Source organism: Pithys albifrons, chromosome 10 (assembly GCF_047495875.1).
Source record: "Pithys albifrons albifrons isolate INPA30051 chromosome 10, PitAlb_v1, whole genome shotgun sequence".
Classification (NCBI taxonomy): Eukaryota; Metazoa; Chordata; class Aves; order Passeriformes; family Thamnophilidae; genus Pithys; species Pithys albifrons.
Genome location: NC_092467.1, coordinates 27,834,044 through 27,854,994, shown reverse-complemented (window position 1 = coordinate 27,854,994; position 20,951 = coordinate 27,834,044). Strand labels below are relative to the sequence as shown.

Below are 20,951 nucleotides of genomic sequence, written 5' to 3'. Positions count from 1 at the left end.
CTGTTAGATTTGAGTTTTGCAGGATCCAACCCCCTGCACAGCAGAGAGTTTCCTAACTAACATTCATGTGTGTGAGGGTCTTGGAGAAGTGGAAGAGCAGCAGAAATCCCATTCAGAAGTGGGAGAGCAGCAGGAATCCCATTCCATGTCAGCTGGTGAAATGCAGCCAGGGAGATTCTCCTTAAAATGATTTCTGTCATAATTTTGCTTCTGTTTCAAGAAATGCTTGGCCTGAGAGAACATCTCTCAAGAAATTCTTGGTTATTTCAGTGAGTGATTTAATAGGCAGGGGATGTTAAGGGGTGTTTTTGACTGCCATTGTTAGTAGATGCTTTTTGGGAACTTCAAAGTTAGGTTTGCATGACCTTTGTAAAAGTACTTCTCTGAACTTCTCCAACCACAGGTTTGTGTGGTGATCCTGAGCTGCAGTGTGGCTTTTCAGTGGTATCGGGAACCAGTTTAATTTAAAATTAAAAATAAAATGAAATTTTAAAAAAGAACTGAAATATAAGATTATCAGACTCTTCACTTGGATTAAAGATCCATCCAAAGGTTTTGGAACTTGAGATTTTTGTCTTTTGAGAATGTAGAAAATTTTGAGGAAAAGCCTTTTATTGGCATTTACTTTTACTTTAGGCAGAATTGCAAGAAGTTCTGGGGGAGGAAGGTGAGACAAGAAGCTGTGAGGATGAGCTGATAGCAACAGAGCCATCCCCAACTGAATCACCAGAAGATGAACAACCTGACCTGCAATCCCAGGTAGGAATGAGCTCCGTGTTCCTGACAGCTTTGCTGCATCAGGGTTGTCTGTGGCTTGTATGAGGGTCACAAACAGGGATCTAGGGAGGTCTTCTTGTCTTCCAAGAAAGGGAAAACAGCACTGTTGCTGTTTAGTCTGTGAAAAGTATGAATATATAGGTGCTCTGTTCTGAGGATGTTTTTTGATAGTAGCATGGAATTGAAGAGGTAAACAGTTGAAATCGAGCATGTCTTGTACCTCGTTATACCTAAGAGCTTGCAGACTGCAGTCAGGCTCCCAGAGTTCCTCTCTGCCCCCTCAGAATATTGAGCAGTGTGCTGAAGTTGTGACACTTCCTATAACTCGGCGTCTCTGACACATTTTTGGATTTTACCTCAGTACCATTGGCTGTCTCAGCTTTGTTTGTGAAGCCTCATGCAGTCAAATCCTTTATCCACTTCCTGCCTGTTTCTGTTGTGTGCTACAGATTCCCATGCCCTTGTACACTGTGCCCATCAGTAAATGGGACTGAGAGAGTTTCTGTAGAGACAATGGCAGTAATTACATCCGTGGCCATCTGTAGGGTGTCTGTAGCTGAGGAGAGTTTGTGAGGAGCTGCTCATAACTTTGCTTAGGCTGCTTTTGTCACTGAACTCATTCCAGGCTGGAGAAGGAGGAAAAAGAGTTCTTGTTAAAGCAGGTTGAAGCCCAGCACATTAGTCCATTGTAAAAATAAGAGAAAAAAATGAAGATTTATGCCAAAATACCTCTTCACACCCTCTGTTGTGTGTGTTTGAGAGACTTTACTGTTCTCTTCACCTACTCACTGACCACATGGCTCCAATTACCCTGTGCCTGTGAGTGTTCCAGATGTCTCCACCCATTCCTCTCTATGATGCCTTTGAGGGGAAGCCCAGAGGTGGATCCAGGGCTGTTAGTGCAGCGCAAACAATCCTCTGTTTTGGGGCCTGTTTCTTCTTGCACTCCCAGCCCTCGGGAGCGTGTGCAGAGCAGGAGCGTTTGTTTTTCAGTGCTTTGGGGAAAACTGGTGTAGTTGGATGAAATAAGCTTTCTTGACTTGTTTTATTGTTCTTTCTGAGACATGCTCACTTCCTGCTGTTACCAGTGAGCTGCAGCAGACCCTGGAGAGGAGGATTGCTGACTACAGGACAGCGATTTCCAACGCCAGGGGCTTGGGCGAGGGGGCCAAAACCCGCCGGTACGAGAGGGGCCTGAAGGTGAGTGGGGCTCACCAGGTATGTGAGGGAGGGGGAGGGCAGAGACAGTTCTCTGAAGTGCAGCCTTCCCAGGGCTGTGGATTTGTTGAAAGAGGAGAGAGATTTTAATATTCTGCCTTGTGTTACTTTAAAAACATTCGTTGTTACTTACTGCCAGTGTGATAGAGCAAATACACAGGTAGGGTGTAACTTCAGCTGCCTTTTGTGTACCCACTCTGCTCCTGTTCAGTGTGGGCAGTGGTAGCTGGAGACAGGGTTTGTGGTACATGCTGAATTTAAACCACCTGTCTGGGTCTGGGTTGGACCTGCAGTGACTGCCCAGTATTACCTTAAAGCAAAGTTCAGGAGCTTTCCTGGCACATGCACCGTCCAGTTCATCCCTGAGGCCTTCCCTTAGGTACTAACCCTCTGCTCAGTTCTGTGAGACAGAGTGGGCTGGTGCCTCTCCCTCCCTGTGTTGGCTGTGCTTGAGAACGAATAAAGAGGATTTCTTGTTCAGGCAATTAAGAGCTGCAGCACAGAGCAGAGTGCCAGCCCTGCATGGTTTCAGGCAGGTGGCGTGCTTGCAGTGAGCTGGGAGTGCTTGGTGGTTACAGGGCTTTTATTTCCCTGTTTGCTTGCCTGTGCTCTCCTGCAACACTCAGGCAGAGCCTGCCCTGTCTTGCTGAGCAGAGCTGTGCAGCTCAGAGCTGTGTACTGAGAGAGGGATGTCATGGCTCACAAGGTACGAGGTGCATCAGGCTACAAAGGGAACAATGAGGCCAAACCCTGGGGAGGAAATGCACAAAAAAATATCCCTGTGTGTCCACTGCCTGGCAGCTCTGAAAGGAATGTACACCAAACCACCTGACCTTGCAGAGAACAACAGGGATGGGCAAAGCACCTATTTTGCCCAGTAATGAAGCTTCAGGGTAGGGAGTTTCCCTGTGCCTAAGCAGTGTAGCTAAGGATAATGGACTAGATCTCACTTCCCATCTCAAAGTTCCTTAATTAGCACAATGATATGCCAACAAATGGTGTAGAGTTCTCTCTTGTACGTAGTTCATGCAACTGTGAACTTTAAGCTCGGTGTTTAATTCCATTTCCAGGCAGTCTGTCATCCCCCACGTGTGTGGGTTGCTGTACTGGTCTGAACCCCCATCTCACATGCAGGCAGTTCAAAGTGTCTCTGCCACAGTTACTTAATAGGTCAAGCAATGTCATGGCTAACCAAAAATAGCAGTGATTCTGGCACTGATGGGATTTTGCTGTTGTCTTTCTGTGCTTCCATTTCAGTTTCTGTGGATATGCAAGAAGTAAACCTTTTGTTTTGGCTTAAAGTGCATGGTGATCTTTTGTCTCAACCTTAAATGAAATTTGAAAGGGAAGAAGGGGTTTTAAAAAATGAGCAACAGATAACCCCAGTTACAGATGGTGAGAGCTTTGGGTCACCAGCTGAAGCTCCATTTAATTTGTTAGTATTTAATGTTTTTTTTTCCTTGCATTAAATAGATTTCCTTCCCTAAATCCACACAAGCAGTGACCTTTCAGAGTAGTGTTTTATTTTGTTTAAAGACATAAAATCCTTCTGCAGTTGGTACAAACAATTTCCTTGATGACTTTCTGTCATGCCCTTGAGTGGATCACATCCAGTAGTTGTGGGTGTTGAGGCACTTGCAGTTGTGTGCTCTGGGTAACAAGTCCTTTGCATTGTCTTGCTCTGATCACTGGACACCTTTCCCTGGTGCTGAACTTGGCCTTGCAGAAAGACAGGGGCTAAAGGGCAGCAGTCTGTGGTGGTGTGTGGGACAGATCCCCTCACATATGAGGGAATGGATTTATGTTTTAATGGTTTTGTGCTAGTAACAAATCTGATGGAAATGCCTGTTGTTGTTCCATCTCTGCCAGACCCTGGAAACTATGCTGGCTGCAGTGAAGAAAGGCAAAAAAATAAATGAGGAAGAGATGCCACCTCCTGTTGCAACAGGAAAGAGTTCTTGCCCATCTCAAGCCCCAGGAGTGGAGCCAGAGGATTCAGGAGGTTCCCCAGAGGATAAAGCTGAGTGTGCAGCAGCTGAGGAGCAGCAGAGCCCTCCCGAGGCAGGGGAGCAGCTGGAAGCAGAGTCCCTGCAAGGCCGTGCTGCCACTGATCCTGCTGTGCAGACAGGTACTGTGACCTGAGAGGAGGAGCAGCTGCAACACTGATTCAGTGCTGCATCTTCCCTGATGTCTGTGTTGTGCAGCAGAGCACTGCTTGTGTTGGAGCTTCCCTGCTGAATGTCTCAAAGCTGCCTGTGCAATGCTGAATTTCTGGCAGTGCAGTCAGTTCTTATTGCAGAGCTCTTGCATGCATGGTGTCAGTATCCCTTTTCCTTCAATATTTGACATGTGGAATTCCAGCCTTTACAGAGTTTTGAAGAGTTGACTAGAAGACTTTTTGTTAATTGGGAAAAGTGGAATTGTTGTGTCTGGTAGGACGTCTGACTGGAGGCAGAGGGGTGTGTGTAAGATGTGATTCAGAGCACAGGAGGACAGATGTGGGTTGGCACAGGGGGCACAGCAAGGGGGCACACCCCGGGTGCACTGTGTGCCTCAGCACTGTTCCCTCCTCACAGATCTCCAGCACACACGGGCAGTGCTGCTCATGAGGCAGAAGGAGTACAAGTTGGCAGCTCTGAAAGCCAAGCAGCAAGGGGACCTGGAGAAAGCAAAGGAGTACATGAGGACAGGCAAGGTATGCACAGGGAAATCCTGAGTGCTGAATGTACCCTCTGCTGTACCCCCAGGCCCTGAGTGTCAGGTACTTACTGGGGCAGCTGGCCAGTCTTGGGCATACCTGAATAAATCTTGTTTTGGGTTTTTTCTGCATTAGAAATTTAATGTGGTCTTGGAAGCTTTGGACAGTGGACAGCCAATAGACCTCGAGAATATGCCTCCATCTCCTCAGGGTAAGGCTTGTCTTAAGGATAGCTTTTCAGAAGTCTCTCTGTGCTGTAATGGAATGATTCTGCATTTGATTGCAAAACTATAAAAAGAACTGAAGATGATTGGGGTCTGAGGCTTTCTGCATATTCACATTCTAATCAAGACCAGTGAAGAAAAATGAGTATCATTACTTACACTGAAGTTACTGTCTGAATTACTAGTTCAGATAAGTATTGATGGCTAATATTCCTGGTTTTGTAACTTTAGATAAAGAGTAGCCACTATTTGAAGTGGAAAAGAAAGAAGGATAATGGCACATTCTTAAATTTACTGTAATATTGATGGTGTTATGTGTTTCAACTGAAGTTTGTAACATCCAGATTAAGGGATTAAGGATGAGATTGCAGTGCAGTAAAGTCTAATTTTTAAAGCAAGTTACCAACACTAAAAATAGCTCACTCCTGGTAAGAGTGGGTTTGGGTGGTTTTAAATAGATACTGTACCCCCAACAATTAATACTTGGTCTGTGCAGCCCAGAGTTTTAAACAACTTACTTTAGTAGATTGTTTTATTCTAAGATACTAAATGACAAATTATTTCAGTAAATCACAAAATTCATGACACAGCTTATGAACTGATCATTAACTGATTTTTAAAGTGAGATTGGCCGTGGCACTGAGTGCCATGATCTGGTAAAGGGTCTGGAGTTGGACCAAGGGTTGGACTTGATGATCTCAATCGATCCTGTGATTCTATGAAATGGCATTACAGAGAAACATCACCCAGGACATAATTTGCCTTAAAAAGTGCAAGATTTTCACAGCGAATAATACTGTAGTTTTCTGTAATACCCACTGTTACACAATGCCAGAAACTGGAGTTTCTGAATAGGTGGTATTAGTAGTTTCTTCCCTTTTTCAGCACATCTTTTGTTACTAGGATATTTTAGTCAATTAGCAGCCTTGTTCTGCCAAGATACCAAGTTTTATTTTGAGGAGAGGATTCTTAGAATACTTGAACTGGTTTTCCTTTTTTTTTTACTTTCAAACAGCCCTAAGCTAAATTAAATCAGCATTTGGGGTTTTCTATTAAAGCATTTTCTCTGAAAAGTGGGAACCTTAGACCTAACTAGCCATGGAGATATTGTTTGGAAGCCTAAAAGCTTTCAGGAAGATGATGTGAGGAAATTGAAGGTTTTCTGAGTACCATGTGTTGACTCGCTGCTGTTGGAGCACACTGTGAAATTCCTGCTTTCCTTGCTTTGCAGACCTGGAGAGCTTAGGGAATCTACAAGATGCTTCCAAGCAAAAGGTACCACCTCGAGTGGGAAGTTCCCAGGATCTTGCAACAGCTGAACCTCAGACCCAGGAAACTTCAGGTAGGACTTTTGGATATCTCTTGCAAGTTATGAAAATAGTACATCTGGAAGGGCACTTGAAGGTTTGCCCTGTCCCAGTGAACTGCAGCAGGACTGAGTAAACCTGGATGATGTTTTTAGTGTTGTTTGCTGCTGATCCAATCTGAACTTTTGTTCTGGATCAGTAATGGAAGTTAATAAACTTCCTTGATGTTCATAGTGAAACTTTCCAGTGATGTTTTTGTCCCTGCAGAAGGGGAGAAGGGGAGGAGAAAAGGCAGCTTGTGTGTTCTGAAGTCTTGATGATCTGTCCTTTCACTGTGTGTGTTCCCAGGTTCCCTGCAGCAGCCCAGGACGGTGCTGGAGGCGCTGCAGCAGCGGCTGGACAAGTACCGGGCGGCGGCAGCGCAGGCCAGGGCGGGCGGCGACGAGCGCAAGGGCAGGATGCACGACAGGATTGCCAAGGTACAGCCAGAGGGGCACTGCTGGTGTCCAGCACAGCCATTTCCACTGCTGCTCTTGCTGAAGGCTTCTTCAGGGCTGAAATAATCTGTGCATTGTCCTGCTGTGTGTGAAAAGAGGTGCAGTAGGGAAGCTGGGAAGTGTTTGGAGGGAGGAAGAGACAATGCAGATATTGTAGCAAAATGCTGAGTTTTCTGCAGTGTTTGTGCTGCTTAAATACAAATGATTGCTAATTTATAGTCCACTCCACTTTGTCTTACTGATTGCAGCAATACCAGGATGCCATAAGAGCCCATAAGGCAGGGAGAAAAGTGAATTTTTCGGAGCTACCTGTTCCTCCTGGTAAGTGTGACCATAAAATGTCCTAATAATTTAAACTTTTGTATCCCTACTGGGCTCAGAAGGTGTTTGCAGATATTACCTCCTCATCCTGTGAGACAGCTCCTGCTTTTTCTCAGTGAGTAAGCTGGTCTTCCTATTTGATGGTATTGTGAAACTGCTTTTTAACGTGCTCCCAGACACTGACACTGCTGAATGTTCCTGCCTATTGGCTGCCTGTTTGATAGCATGGGAACTTAAAACTGGCACTATTTGAAAAGTTAAACAGCTTAAACATGAGCTGGTGCAGAAAAATGTTATTTGTCTACCCTCTGTTCCAGCCCTCCAGAGGAAAGATTAATCCTGGTTATATTGTCATCTTAATTTTACTGGAAGGAGATTTTGGGAAGTGAAAAAATTGCCTGATGTCCCCAGTTCTGTTGATTGCTATCAGGAGCCTCAGAATTCTGTATCTAATTATTATCTCCTTGCAACACCTGACAAATCAGATCAGTATTGCAGCAGTAGAAGTGGTCTACAGAGAAATGATGCCCACACTGGGGCAGAGGCAGGAACTGAGCCTGCTCCTTGAGACAGTCTTGTTTATCTTTTTCAGAACACAGAGTGCTGTGTCTGTAAAACTTTGGGCAAGGTCAGCTGTGAATGCTCTGCCCCTGATGTGCATGACACCATTTCTCCCCTAGGAAGTGTCTTTCCCTTTATCTTGTGCCTGTTGTGTTCTTCTACAAGATATGCTTAGCCCTGCAAAGCCGTGCCTGAATTCTTTAAGTTAGAGCAGACACAGACCTTGTGGTGTTCCTGTCGCTGTCAGACGCTGCAGTGGCAGCACTGCTGAGGTGGGAAGGTGGGCACTGCCAGCTCTGTCAGGCCATGGGCTGCTTTGCAGGTTCCCTACGTGAGAACTGTCCCTGAAAGGCAGTTTAGCATCTCTTGTTCTGGACTGTGATCTCTTTCTTGCTAAAGACCAGTTTCTGGAGGAGTGAGGAACTCTTTGTTTCCACCTCTGGAAATCTGGGGAACTCCTCCATTTCCTTACATGTTTTTCAGCCATCATGTAAGGGCTGTATGGTTTATATTGAAGGCAACTCTCAGGCAGCCACTGAAACAGCAGTGAATTACCATGGGCTGGCAGTGCCTTTCATTGCATCTGGGTGGTGACAGGCACCAGCCTTGGCCTCCGTGGGGACAGAAATGCTGCTGAGTAATGGATTGAATGCACAGGGGGCAGCAGCACAGACTTGTGCTGTCCCTGGAGCTGCCATCTCCAGGTTTAGAAGCAGTTTACTCATTATTTCTTAACATTTCTTATGAGACTGGCAACAAGAATACTTGCTACAGATTAAATGAGAGGAATCTTAAGAGACATTTTTTAGTAGGGACTCTGTGTCTCTGCTGTTTGAAGCTGACTAACCTGGTAATGTGGAAGTGAGAGTTACCTTCCATCATCAAGGCTTCCTCCCATCCCTAAAAGCATAATAAAACAATGAAAAGAATGATTCTTCATACACTTTGCATTTGACTGTTGTGATTCTGCCTTGCTTTGCAAGCTCTGCATTGCAGTAGCTTTTCAGCAGAGGCTGAGTGTGTTCCCCAGCTGCCAGCACTGGATTGTTCATTGCTCTGGGGTAGGGATGGTGTTCTGCTGGGCTCTCTACCTGCTAAGGTGAGGCAGCAGTGAGAGGGGGAAAATGAGACTAAGTTCTTTGCTGGTTCTGGGGACATCTTTAATGCTGAGGTCTTGAGGATGTGAGGTTCCTTGGCTGGCTGCCAGTTGCTAAACTTGGAAAAGTGCTCTGTTATTGCATCATTTTACTCTCATCCATTTAAGCCTGGGTATCTGTGAAAGATCTGACCTTAAGTCCACCACTAGATTTTATCTGGCAAGGCTTTGTGGCCTTGACCTGAGTCTGGTGACACTGAATTCCAAGATACATTAGCTAACAGGTATTTGGATAGAAATAGTTTTACAGCAAACAAGAAATATGGAAGACATAACTCAGGTCTTATGCAACTCTCTGCTTCTGTCTTCCTTCACAGGATTCCCCCCTCTCCCTGGTGTTGCACAGGATGGTGGCAGCACAATAGCTGCTGTTCTGGAAAGTGCCAGCAAACTGGCAAACATGGAGGAGGAGGATGAAGAGGAGGAGGTCAGTATTTGCTAGTAGGAGGTGTGGAAGTTTAAATGCTGTCCCTTGTGGTGTGCACCCGTGAGGCTGTTGGATTTCCTGGGAAGGCCACTGAGATGAAATACGTTGCCCAGAAGTCTGGAGAGTGCAGGATCTCAGGGGTAATTGCAGTTTGCATTGTATTGTAGGGGACACAGAGAGATGAGATGTTACCACAGTCAGTACCTACAGAGGCTGAGTCCAAGGTCTGGCTTGTGTGTGGGTTTGGAAATCCAAGCAGACCCTTCAGATCCCCACCACCCCTTTCTATTGTTGTAAAGTACTTAAGTCTGTACTTTTATCCTGCATCCCAGTAGCTTCTATGTTTGTTCTTCCCCAGGATGTTCAACACTTACTGCTTTTTGTTGGGCTGCACCAGCCTTTAGACTTTGGTTTGATTTCTTTCTCTCTCTGGATTTGGTTGGTGATTGTCCTTTCCCTTGGAGTAGCTTTTAATGGAGAGAATTCCTGGATGATTTTTTTCTGCATGCATCTGCTTTTTGCAAAATCACTGCCTTGTTGAACATCCCTTTTGTTCTGTCTGTAGTGGAGCTGTGATGCTTGCTTAGGTCAGCTACCTGCACAAGTTACAATTTGCTGTCTGGAATGTTACATTCTCCTCACAGGGAAACCAGAAGGCTGATACAGTGGTAACCACGGCTGTTGATGTCTGAGGTGCTGTCATTGGCTCTGGGGGAGATTTTTTGTGTTTAATATAAACCCCTTCTTCTTGTGCCAGAGTGAAGCCCTGCCCCAGGCCCCAGTGGCCAAGAAGCCTGCCCAGCTGCCCGGGAAGCCTACCCAGGTGGTGAAGCCCCTCCCTGCTGCAGCTCAGGAGAGCCCCCCAGAGCACCTGAAACCTGCATCACCCTCCCCCCTGCACAGGACAGAGCCCGTGGATCACCTCCCTCCAGCTGGTAAGGTGAAGGGATCACCATGCCCGGGGTTTGCTCTGGTTTATTTCCATACCCTGGTAAAAACTTTCTCAGTATAGTTTAGATGCAGCCTGTGTGTAGCATAGATTTCCTCTGACAGGAGCCTCACCGTGTGTGTCTGCTGCAGGGCAGACCAGACCAGCCATGCAGCTTTATTTCACAGAGACAGCATGTGTAATTATAAGGGTGATTGGGTTTTTAATTAATTTTGATGTAACAAGTGTATCGATTCATAATGTTTAACTCTGCTCACAGTTGAACTCTACACACATTCTCATTACAGGGGACAGGCTGCCAGTGTGAATTATTCATTGATCCAGTGGAGCTCCCCACATCAGACAGTGCTTCTGCCTGGTGCTCCATCCAGGGATCTCAGACTGGCAGTGCTTCACCAATCTGTCTGTTGATGAGGTCTCTGAGCAGTTTCCTGTACAAGATTGTACAGACAGTGGGGGACAGCCACCCCCTCCCAGTGGGATCTGGACACACACAGGCACTGCCCAGGCTCTTGCTGATGCCTGAGTGTAATGCCATGTGCCTGTTCTGCCCTGGCTGGTTCCCTCAGGATGAAGCAGAACTGCCCAGTTGGCTGATGCAGGTTCTTTTGCAGAGTGCAAGGGCTTTTTACAGTGCCACTGTGATTACCTCATAAATCTTCTCCCTAGAAAACTCCATTACTTGTTTTATAAAGACCACTAAAACATAGTAGTTGTCCATTTTGGCTTCAAAAATCTATGAATCCTCAGGAGTTTTCTGGCTTGTACAATTTTAGCTGACATACTAATCTCCTGAGTGCATTGCCCCAGGCTCATGCAGTGAAGGAATTGGTAATACCTGGTCTCTGGTGTTACAGTAATCCATCCTGGGTGTTTCAAGTATTCTAAAATAAGACTGGTATGTGCAATGAGATCCTGGACAGAGTCATCCCAACATGACTTTCCCAACAAAATGTCAGTGCTTTGCTCTTGAAAAGCTGTATTTCAAAGTGCATTGATGTTATCTATGTCCCCTCAATATTACAAAGTGCAGCTTACAGCTGTTAAATCCACTGTAAAAGTCCTGTCTTCTTCTCACTGGAGAGCGCAGAGTGTGGGCAGGTGTGGAGGGCAGTGGAGCAGTGGCACCGAAGGCCTATGCCAGGAAAGTCTGGGTGCTGAGATTGGTTGGATTAATGGCTTTGCTCAGTCCATTGCCCACAGATTTTCTTTGAAAATATCTGTGCTGTGTCTCAGCCTCCCAGAACACACTGGGCGGTTTGTATCAGGAGAACTGGGAAAAGTTCCCTTTTGTAATTAATTTGGTTCTGGCTGATTGGGCAAACTGCTCCCAGCAGCAGGACAGCTCCTGGCCCTTCTGCAAGGATGGGGATGGGTTGGTCATCACCTGCCAGCAGTGGCCAGGGGGTGTTTATTTGCTGAGACAGGCACCTCCTGCAAGGTTGTGCAGCTTGTTTTGTGCTCAGGAGCAGAGCACAGTGGGGAGAACACCAGAGTGCCTCTGGGAACAGCTGTAATCAGCTCATGCTGCACCTTCCCTGAGGAAAGGAGAGGCAGGATGCACTGACCTGGTGCTGTGTAAAGCAGCCTCACTTGTGTGAGTGTCCTCAATGTTTTGGGAAGGAAACAGGAGCCTCAGGAATTACTAAGGAACTAAGAGAGCAAGGAATTACAAACAAGCAGAGGTGTTATATCTGAGTGCGCCTGCACATTAGTTCATCTGGATTTTTTCTGACAGGGAAGAAATGAGTCCAGAAGATACCCATAATATTTGCTATTTTTAGAAGTTAGCATGGCAAGCTGAGGGTTTGAATTCAGCTTCTGTTTTGGACCAGCCAAGCTGTGCTGGAGTCTGTCTCCTGCCTGCAAATGAGGGGCTGTAATTACTCCTGTGGCACTTGGAAGACAGAGTGTTGGTGAAGGATGCTGTGATAGCAGGAAGGTTGTTTCTTTTGCTAATGCTTGAAATTGACGGTGTCCAAGAAACAATTAAATGCAGTAACGAAATGTCCTTACTTGATACCTGCCCTTCTACTGCCCTTTTCCTGGCTACAAACTGAGCATGAGAGAAATCTGTGTCAGAGGCATTGGCAGTGCCAGATGAGTGAGCGTTCCTGTACAACTGTTTTTCAGTGAGGGAACAGCTGGAATTTCTGGAGAACAGGAAGAAGCAGTACCTGAAGGCAGCCATCAAAGCAAAGAAGGAAAACAACCTGGAACAGGCAAAGACATATCTCAGAACAGCAAAGGGCCTTGACCTAAAGATTGAGCAGGCCAAAGGTGGCAAACCCGTTGACATTTCCAAGGTCAGTAGCACTGGTGATATTCCACTTCGTGTCACATTCCTGGAAGTCCTAAGTGCTCACTTTTCCCTGTAAGGGCTCTGGAACGTGGTGTTCTTGTGTTGCAGCTCCCATCACCCCCTACAGATGATGAGGGAGATTTTATCTTTGTGCACCATGAAGATGTCAGGCTGTCCCAGAAAGCAGATGAAGTATATGCACAGCTTGTAAAATTGCTGAAGGACCAACATGAGGTGACCATTTTATCTTTTTTTAGAAGTGTTGTGGGGTTTCTTTTGTACGTTTCTCTGGGCTTTATTAATATTATAATCCCATCTGTGGGTTCTTTTGTTTTTCTTTGAAAATACTTTTGATTTTGTGTGTCCTAGAAAGAATTTTCAGCCTTGGATTCTCTATTATTTGAAGGCAGAGGGTGTGCCTGAAGCCTTGGGACTATCAAATGATCACTATTAAATATGAGCACTCAAGTTTGAAAATAGTTTTTTGGATGATTAGGCCTTGGGTGAACCTCATGCCTACAAATCAAGTGATTAAAAAGTAATAGGGAGAAGAGGTTAAAGAAATGCTGTGCTTAGCTTTGGGCTTGAAGGAGAGGATGGTGGGTATTGTTGAGTGACTTCGGAAAACCCTTGGCTTTTCATAAATGAGATTGTCATCAACTTCAAACCTTCCTGCCAGTCATGGGTCTGTGTGAGGGTCACTGAGTGCCTCAGTGTTTGTCTGTGTTTGTGTTCTCAGAGGTGTTTGCAGTACTCCAGGCAGTTCATGCACCTGGGAAACGTGGCAGAAACAACTCGGTAAGCCCCAGAGCCTCCTTTTAGTCACCCCACTGTGCCATCCCAGGCTGGCCTGACCCCCAGAGGATGCTGGGGTGGGGTTGGGTTGGAGAGCCCCTCCTTGTGGGAAAGGGTCAGTAACAGTGACTCCTGCACCTCCAGGTTGCTCTCAGAGCTCTGGTCCTGGGTTACTCTGTGGCAGGACGCTGTTCAGTGGCCCAGTGTGTGTGTAGCTTTTTTATTGGGTTTTTCCCCCTTTCCGTAGGTTTGAGAAACTGGCACAAGGCTGTAAAAAGGATATGGAGATTCTACAGCTTGCACGAGCACAGGGAATGGATCCTCCAAGCCATCACTTTGAGGAAAGAACCTTTAAAATGATAAGGTGTGGAAAACCAAAAGGATTTCTCAGGCAGACTGGAATGACTTTTCTGGTCTTTGCCCCTTGTTTAGGGAATTGTGGGCTTCAGCAAACTTGGGTGGCACTCAGAGTTAGGCTCAGCATTCCTGAAAGGATACTGAACAACTTAAATACAAAGAAGTTGTTCTCTAACTTCTCTTGTGGGTTCTTTTGTTTCCAAAACACCTCCAGCCTCATCTCTTACATTCTGTTATTTCAGCCCCTCCTCCTTCCTCTGTATTTCTCCCTCAGTCCTGTTGCCTTTCATCCTTGTTGCTGGCATGCCTCAGACATGCCTTCAGCTCTGTGCTCTTTCCTTGCCCTGTTGTACTTTAAGATCTCTGTAGGGATGCACTGTTGAAAAAGATTTGCCAGGTACCTGTGTCACCCTGGTCTGGCAGTGGATCAGGTGGTGGTGGGATCACCACTGGGATGAATATGCTTTTTTGTCTTTATTTTTTTTCCACAGGATATTTTCTGAGCTCAACAGCACAGAAATGCACCTTCTTATTGTCAGGGGAATAAACCTACCAGCTCCTCCAGGTGTGTACTCCAAAGGGCATGGGGGCTTTTTCCTCTGAGGAGGTGAGGAAAGTGGTGGGGAATGAGATTTCTCTATTCTGAAGGCACTTCAGGAGTCAAGACCTTTGTAGCCAGCACTTACCAAAAGAAAATAACCAGGTTTTGGGCTCAAGGCCCCCCAGAGACCTTTAAACAGTATTTTAAAAAGCAGACAGATGAATGAAGAGAGTGTGGGTTCCATCTGGAGAGAGGGAAGAACTTCAAACTGTGCTGGCTTCACTCATAACTGGGTCATAGTTTGTTTCCCATTCATCTTCCATTTCGTTCTGAGTGCCTACCTTAAGCTTGCACCACCTTGGTGTGTACTGACCATTCAATAGACAGGATCCTGTCAGTGGTACTGCCTTTAGTCCCTTGTTCCTGGGAGCTGGGAAACCCTCTGTGCTAGACTGTCTCAGGACCAGCAGCAGCATAAAGCAAAGCAGGTGTTCAGCTTTGGGTGCCACCTCTGTGGGGTTGGGGTTGATGGGTGTGTTTTTCAGTTACCAAGAGACAGGTCGTGAGTCCTGGTGGAAATGAGTTGTGTTCTTGAGATCCTGCTCAGCATTCCACATGCCATGACAGTCCCTGTATTGGCTGTTTGGGTTGGCTTTGTCTCCTCCAGGTGTGTCTCCCAGAGATCTGGATGCCTTTGTGAAGTTTGAATTTCAGTACCCGAGTGCGGTGAGTGTGTCCTGCCTCCTCTGCTCCCCACCCCAGGAAAGGGAAGACACTTCTAGGCATCCTGCCTGGAATTACCTTTAAAACAGACTGATTTTTCTGAGAAACAGAACTGCTGATCTGTTGCTGCAGATGATGCTGTAGGGCAGTGGGGCCACCTTAGGTGTGATGTGCCTGAGCCCCTTCTAAAGGCATTGCTTTGGGACATCTCTATAATTACAGAAAAGGATTGAAAGAGTTTTTGTCATCAGATAAAAGCATGTGGCTCCTGGGTATTTAATTAGCAAACCTGTGTGTGAGTATCTGGAGGAAGGACTTGGGCCATACAAGTGTATTGGCCTTACTAATTAATGCTTTTGTGGATGTGCATGTATAGAAGAAATAGGATACACATAAATATCACTGCTTTCCTTGGGATTCCCCCGTGTCTTCCTTTCACCTTTGAAAGCAGGCTCTGCTCTGAAAAATACTCAACCCTTAGAGCTGGGAGGGTGCCTGAGGAGGGGCTGACTGATCCTGCTGCCAGTACAAGCTGGGGCTTTGCTGTGTAGTGCAAAACCAAACCTTGCTCTTACAGGACTAATGCTTAGCTCTGGGAGAGTGCAGAGCCAAGATTTTTACCTCCTAATAAATTTTGCAGTAGTTCCACTAAAATAAATTCAATTATCTTTGGGAAATCCATGATTGTCAGACCAGGTTTGTGTTTCAGCTTGAGTTACACGAAGCCTTAATGAAGGAGTCACCCCATTAGGGTGGCTGGAAACAGAATTGGTCTGTGTGAATAATCTTCTGTGAAATAAGTAGGAACCAGCACAGTTGCTTTTAATATTTTTCCTTTGTTTAAAGAAAAGCCAGATCTCTCCTGCTTAGCCAAGAGCCAAACACAGCACCTTTCTCCTTCGTAGCTGAACTCAGTTTTGCAAAGCAGCTGCAATAATTGGGTCACATTGTCCTTGCTCATTCCCCAGAGATTGAGTTTGTGCTCTGCTTTAGGTTAAAAGTTAATTCATTTTGGTGGCAGATTGATTGTCAGGCAAAATAATAGTAGGGCAATTCCCTGAATGATTTGTGCTGAATTCCTTGTGCAGCTCACTATTCCAGCTAATGCAATAGGGACAGAGTTACAGTGTCGTGGAACCTGCAGTTTGTCACAGAGTGTCACAGCCACACTGCACTGGATGGACTGGGACTGTTCAGCTTATCTGGGGCTCTTGTATTTAATGTTTTGGCTTATTCTTTATCTAGTGGTACACTTGTTACCACAATGACACCCAAGACTTTTAGTCTTGAATGTACCATGACTCTTCTTATCATTCAGATAACCCCCTAAAACCTCACATTTCTTGTATAGGCATGAAGTAGAGCTGGCAATAAAAATGGTCACTATTCTGTATTTTGGAACAACATCTGATGGATTTACTTAATGTGTGTCTCTTTTTTAATAGGAACAACCTCAGAAGAGTAAAACACCTGTAATTAATAATAACAATTCTCCAGGTGAGTACTTTTTCTTGGAACAGTGGGAGAATCATTGCCTATCAAGGATCTCTGGAGAGTACAGGGCCGAGGGCTTCCCACCACCTTTGTTCTTCTTTCTTCTGGAAGGGTTTGTGGGGTGAAGTCGCCCTGCACTGGCAGTTTCCTCACTCTCATCCCAGCATTGGTGGTGGTTACTGTGTCATGGGTTAGTGAAATCATGGAGTTACCAGTCATGCTCCAGCCTTTGCTGTCAACCCTGCTGGCAGATGGGCCAGATAAATAAATTTTCTTTATTAAAGAAGTTTAATGATTAATTTTAATATCTCCATGGATCAGGTGTTCTTCAGTCAGATTTGGTGTCCCATGAGGTTGCCAGTTCTGTCCTGATTTTGGCTGAGCAGTTGATGTTCCCAAACCTGTCAAAGCATCATTACAGAAGGAGATGATTTCTTTTTTAAGACAGGATGTCTTAAACCAACAAAAGTACTTCCTTTGCACCTTTTGACAAATCCCCCTCTGGCCTAGCCATGGAGTGCAGGTGTTAGAGTCATCCTGCATTTTAGAATTCATCATATTGCACTCTGCAGTTGGGTTTATTGCTATATTGTTTTTCTCCAATTCTTGCAGTGAGGTACCAAAGCAACTGTGAATTCAGTATCCAGATGACTAGTTATGATTTTATCTCAAGAGGGATACATACATAGATATATATCCTTTGAGTTTGCATGTATGTTCTGTTCAGATTAGAGGTGCTGAAGCTCTGAGAGCTCTTCAGGAGCACACTTTGCCCTGCAGTGTTTGAGGTTCCCAGGCTGGCAGGCACAGAGGGTTGTTCCTGGGGAGCAGAGCAGATAAATCTTGGAGCAGTAGTTCAATCTTGTGAACCTTTCTGATCAAAAGGTATCCTGTGGCACAGTTCTTGCCACACTCATTAATGCATCTGGTGCTGAAACAGGATTAATTACATTATCCAAACACCCCTTCCCAGTCATTCCAGCCCTTCTAGTCTATTTCCTTATTATTCTGTCCCTTTTTTCTTAGCCACAGACACTCTGTTTTTGCTGACAGACATCAGCTGTGGCTCTGCAGTAACTGGCTGTAGGGTGTGGTGCCAGGTGAGCTGTGGCACAGGGACACACCTGGGCAATGGCTGGAAGAGCCTCCGGAGGGGAGTCCCTCTGGGTGTGAAGTGTCTCCCACAGATGGGCCAAACTGAGACAGGAGTCTGAGGGGTGACAGAGCACTGCACATTCCCAGCTTGCTTCCCTCTCCCTTTCCTGCAGAGTACAACCAGCTGTTCAAGCTGAACATCAACCGCAATCACCGCGGCTTCCGGAGAGCCATTCGCTCCAAAGGGATTAAATTCGAAGTGTTCCATAAAGGGTAAGTCCATGGTTTGCTTCCCCCTCCCTGCACTCCAGGAACAGCTGGAAGGAGTGTTGGAGCTGAAATTGGTGAAGCACAGTCTTCAAGCTGGCAGTGAAGAGCTGGTTGGTTCTCATGTCTGAGAACTTCAAACTGTGCCTGATTTCTGCAGCTTCCCATGGGGTGAAACAAAGGCACAGGTTCAGGGGAGCTGAGTCATAACTGACAGATCAGTTGGGATTGGTGTGTTAAGAGGAATTGATGAGATGGAGAAGGCAATGATTTACTTCAGTGTGATGATTCTTACCCAGTTTGGTTGTAGAGATCAGGACCTGAAAGTGTAAATATCCTGTGGGTAACTGCAGAACTCTGAAATGCAAGTGCAGCAAAACCTGACCAGCCGTGAGCAGGTGCCAGGTGATGGCAGAACCAGAGTTCTGGGTTTGTACATCCATTCATTGGATCTTGCCATGTTACCAAGCTGTTAGACTGGCTGGAGAGAGACAGACTGCCCTCAGCTCAGGGAGCAGGATGGATGTTAACAATTGATAGCTCAGGGAAATCATCCTTTGTGCAGGCTCATACCTGAGCTACTCCCCAATCCCTGAGCTGGTTGTGGCCCATGACTGGGCTGGGACAAGATAACCTGGGTTTGTCTCAGTGGCTCTTTGTGCTGTCCTCTGTTTCTGGGCCATGCAGAAATGATCTCTAGGTTCTCCAAGATGGTTTTGAAGCTGTAGATGCTTTTATTTGTCAGCTGAAGTCCCACTGTTTTACTCCAGACCATCCCTTTGCAACTCTGTTGAAGCACAAGCTGATTTTCTTGCTCTTCTTTCCCGTCAGTCCTGACTGCTCTGTGTTAAGGATCTCTTTTGCACAGAGCTGTGAAGTGTTTACATTTGTGTAAAATGTTTTTTTAATTACCTTTCCTCAGTTATCTCCTCAGGAGAAAGGAGGGGATGATGTGATCCAGGCTCTGTTCTAAGGACTTTCTGCTCCCTGCCTTTCTCTAAGACTACAAATGAGGAGTACTTCCAAAACTGCTTCTGTAGCTGTTGGAGCTCTGGGGGTCTCTGATAGCTCTTTGACCATCTCCCAAGAATTATTTTTGCTCAGTGAGCAGGTCATATATATTAAACTTCAGTTTAACAACACTTTCAAGTAAAAACCCAGCAATGTATTTTTCCAAAGGAGAAGTCTCTCCTTGAGCCTCTCCTAAAAACTTCAGAAGATAAAAGAAGATTTCCCTAGAGCTGTTTCTGAAGCCATAGCCTGGAGCAAGTTCTCATCCTCCACTTTAAAGCCCCTGGAACTGATCAGGGATGAACCAGTCTTTATTGTTTCTTGAATCATAAAGAGAAAAAATCCTTTAAAAAAAATCAGCAGGAATTGCTGATTCCTTAAGTTTTGAGCAAAGTGCCCCACACACTACAGTACAATTATGTAATTCCTTACTTGAAGGTGCTTGTGAAGTAAAGGAAGTGTTGATTTAGCACATGAGCTCATAAAGTCTGAACTGCTCTAAATGATTTTGTGAGTCAGCTGTAGCCTCATCCATGGAGAGTCTCAACCTCTGCTGCCACCAGTGATGTGACCACGAGGCTCCATGTAACAATGTCTGGAGTCTCCATTTTTGTATGTCAAGTCTTGCTTGAAAATATCCCAACATCTCTTAATGATAATAGGAAGAGGGGTGGATGTTTTGGGGTTGGGGGGGGGGTTATTCGTTGATTGGTTTGCTTGTTTTCTGCCTAAATGAGTAACAGGAAAGGGAACCTTCTGGATTCTTGGCAGATTTTCTGCCTAAAGCACAGCAGGCATGGCCAGTTATACAGTTTGATGGTTTATCAGACCTTTTGGAGGCTGAATCAGGGCAATGCTGTGTGTAGGTAAAGAAATCCTGTGCTCTGAGCTGAGCTCTGTAGTCTGAGCTGTTGCCTTTGGGAGGAGTTTCTCTGGATTAGGGTTGTACCTGTCTCTGCTCAGGGAAAGATTGATTGATTGCTGATTAAACTGTTAAATAGAAGAGACTGTAGCAGGGAGAAGCTGATTGTTTTCCTTGCAGGATAAAAATGCTTCTGTGTTTAACCTCAGCAGACTGAGATTCTAAAATGATAGTTTTTAACTAAAACTACCAGTATGAAGGTGAATCAAAACAATAGCAGAAATGTTCCTACTTGCAGAAGTTGTTTTGATTTACCAAGATGAAACAGAGTGATTCATGAGGCTTTCCTAGAAGTGGTTTGCCAAAAGCAGCAAGTGCCTGTGAAATGTTTGTTTGCTGAGAGATGCAGCTTCCTTGGGAAGTGCTTCAGCCAGTGCCATGAACAGCCCTGTCCTGGCTGCTGGGCTCCTCCTCTCTGGCTCCCTGTGCAGGGGCAGAGGCTGCTGCCACTCCACGTGCTGGGTTAGTCGTTGTATTTCACTGCTCTCCTCATCTTTAACCTGGTTTCAGAGTAACAAATGAGTACTCTCTTCTCTTGTGCCTTGTACTTGGTGTGTTAAGGGTTTGCCTCTTGCCCCTCACGTGGTGTGTGGCATGTCCTGCCCAGCTCTCCTGGATGTGGGCATGGAGCAAGCGGTGATGAGCTCTGGGATTGCTGTCTCTTGAGCTCACTTAAGGAAGGTTTCTTTGGCACAGGTCCTTTTTCAGGAGTGACAAGCAGGTGGGGACAGCACACTTGAAACTGGAAAAGCTGGAATCAGAATGTGAAGTTAGAGAGATCATCGAGGTATGTTTTCAGTGAGGTGTGTTCTACTTAACATTTTAACACAAAGGGGAAATGAGTCTTTGGATCACTGTGTGTGTGCAGTGGGCAGTTTTGTATCAGCTGTGTTTGGTACCTGTTCTGGGATGTGGGGGGACCTCTCTGCTGAGTTACAATCTGCAGCTGTGACACCTCCCAGCGCTGCACTCACCTGCAGGTGAGCTCTGTCACCTCCGGGTGCTGGGCAGACAGTCAGTGTTGCCTGAGGCTCTGCAGTCTGACACTGTAATTCACATGTGCACTAACTGCTCCTCTGTTTGTGGCTCTCCCAGATTTTTGATGGCAGGAAGCCCACTGGAGGGAAACTGGAGGTGAAAGTGAGACTCAGGGAGCCCCTCAGTGGTCAAGATCTTCAAACAGTTACAGAAAACTGGCTGGTCCTGGAGCATTAGTTCTGCCTGAGGTACAAACGCTGCTGTGAATGTGGGCTGGGCTGGGCTGGGCTGGGCTGGGCTTCAGGTGAACTCTGCTTGAGTATAATGTCTC

General features: G+C 45.8%; 1 protein-coding gene across 1 annotated transcript in view; it reads left to right on the top strand.

The window, feature by feature from the left end:
• CC2D1B (coiled-coil and C2 domain containing 1B) overlaps positions 1-20,951 on the top strand; it is a 28,927-nt gene that overhangs the window by 6,200 nt on the left and 1,776 nt on the right. The window contains exons 5-24 of the mRNA XM_071565660.1: positions 637-759; positions 1,840-1,977; positions 3,865-4,123; positions 4,572-4,690; positions 4,829-4,904; positions 6,149-6,259; positions 6,573-6,703; positions 6,970-7,042; positions 9,077-9,186; positions 9,944-10,121; positions 12,269-12,441; positions 12,546-12,671; positions 13,177-13,235; positions 13,480-13,596; positions 14,081-14,154; positions 14,798-14,856; positions 16,299-16,350; positions 17,616-17,715; positions 20,339-20,429; positions 20,738-20,868. Of these exons, the coding sequence (XP_071421761.1) occupies positions 637-759; positions 1,840-1,977; positions 3,865-4,123; positions 4,572-4,690; positions 4,829-4,904; positions 6,149-6,259; positions 6,573-6,703; positions 6,970-7,042; positions 9,077-9,186; positions 9,944-10,121; positions 12,269-12,441; positions 12,546-12,671; positions 13,177-13,235; positions 13,480-13,596; positions 14,081-14,154; positions 14,798-14,856; positions 16,299-16,350; positions 17,616-17,715; positions 20,339-20,429; positions 20,738-20,857 (2,289 nt within the window). The 3' untranslated portion in view covers positions 20,858-20,868. The remainder of the gene's footprint in view (positions 1-636; positions 760-1,839; positions 1,978-3,864; positions 4,124-4,571; positions 4,691-4,828; positions 4,905-6,148; positions 6,260-6,572; positions 6,704-6,969; positions 7,043-9,076; positions 9,187-9,943; positions 10,122-12,268; positions 12,442-12,545; positions 12,672-13,176; positions 13,236-13,479; positions 13,597-14,080; positions 14,155-14,797; positions 14,857-16,298; positions 16,351-17,615; positions 17,716-20,338; positions 20,430-20,737; positions 20,869-20,951) is intronic.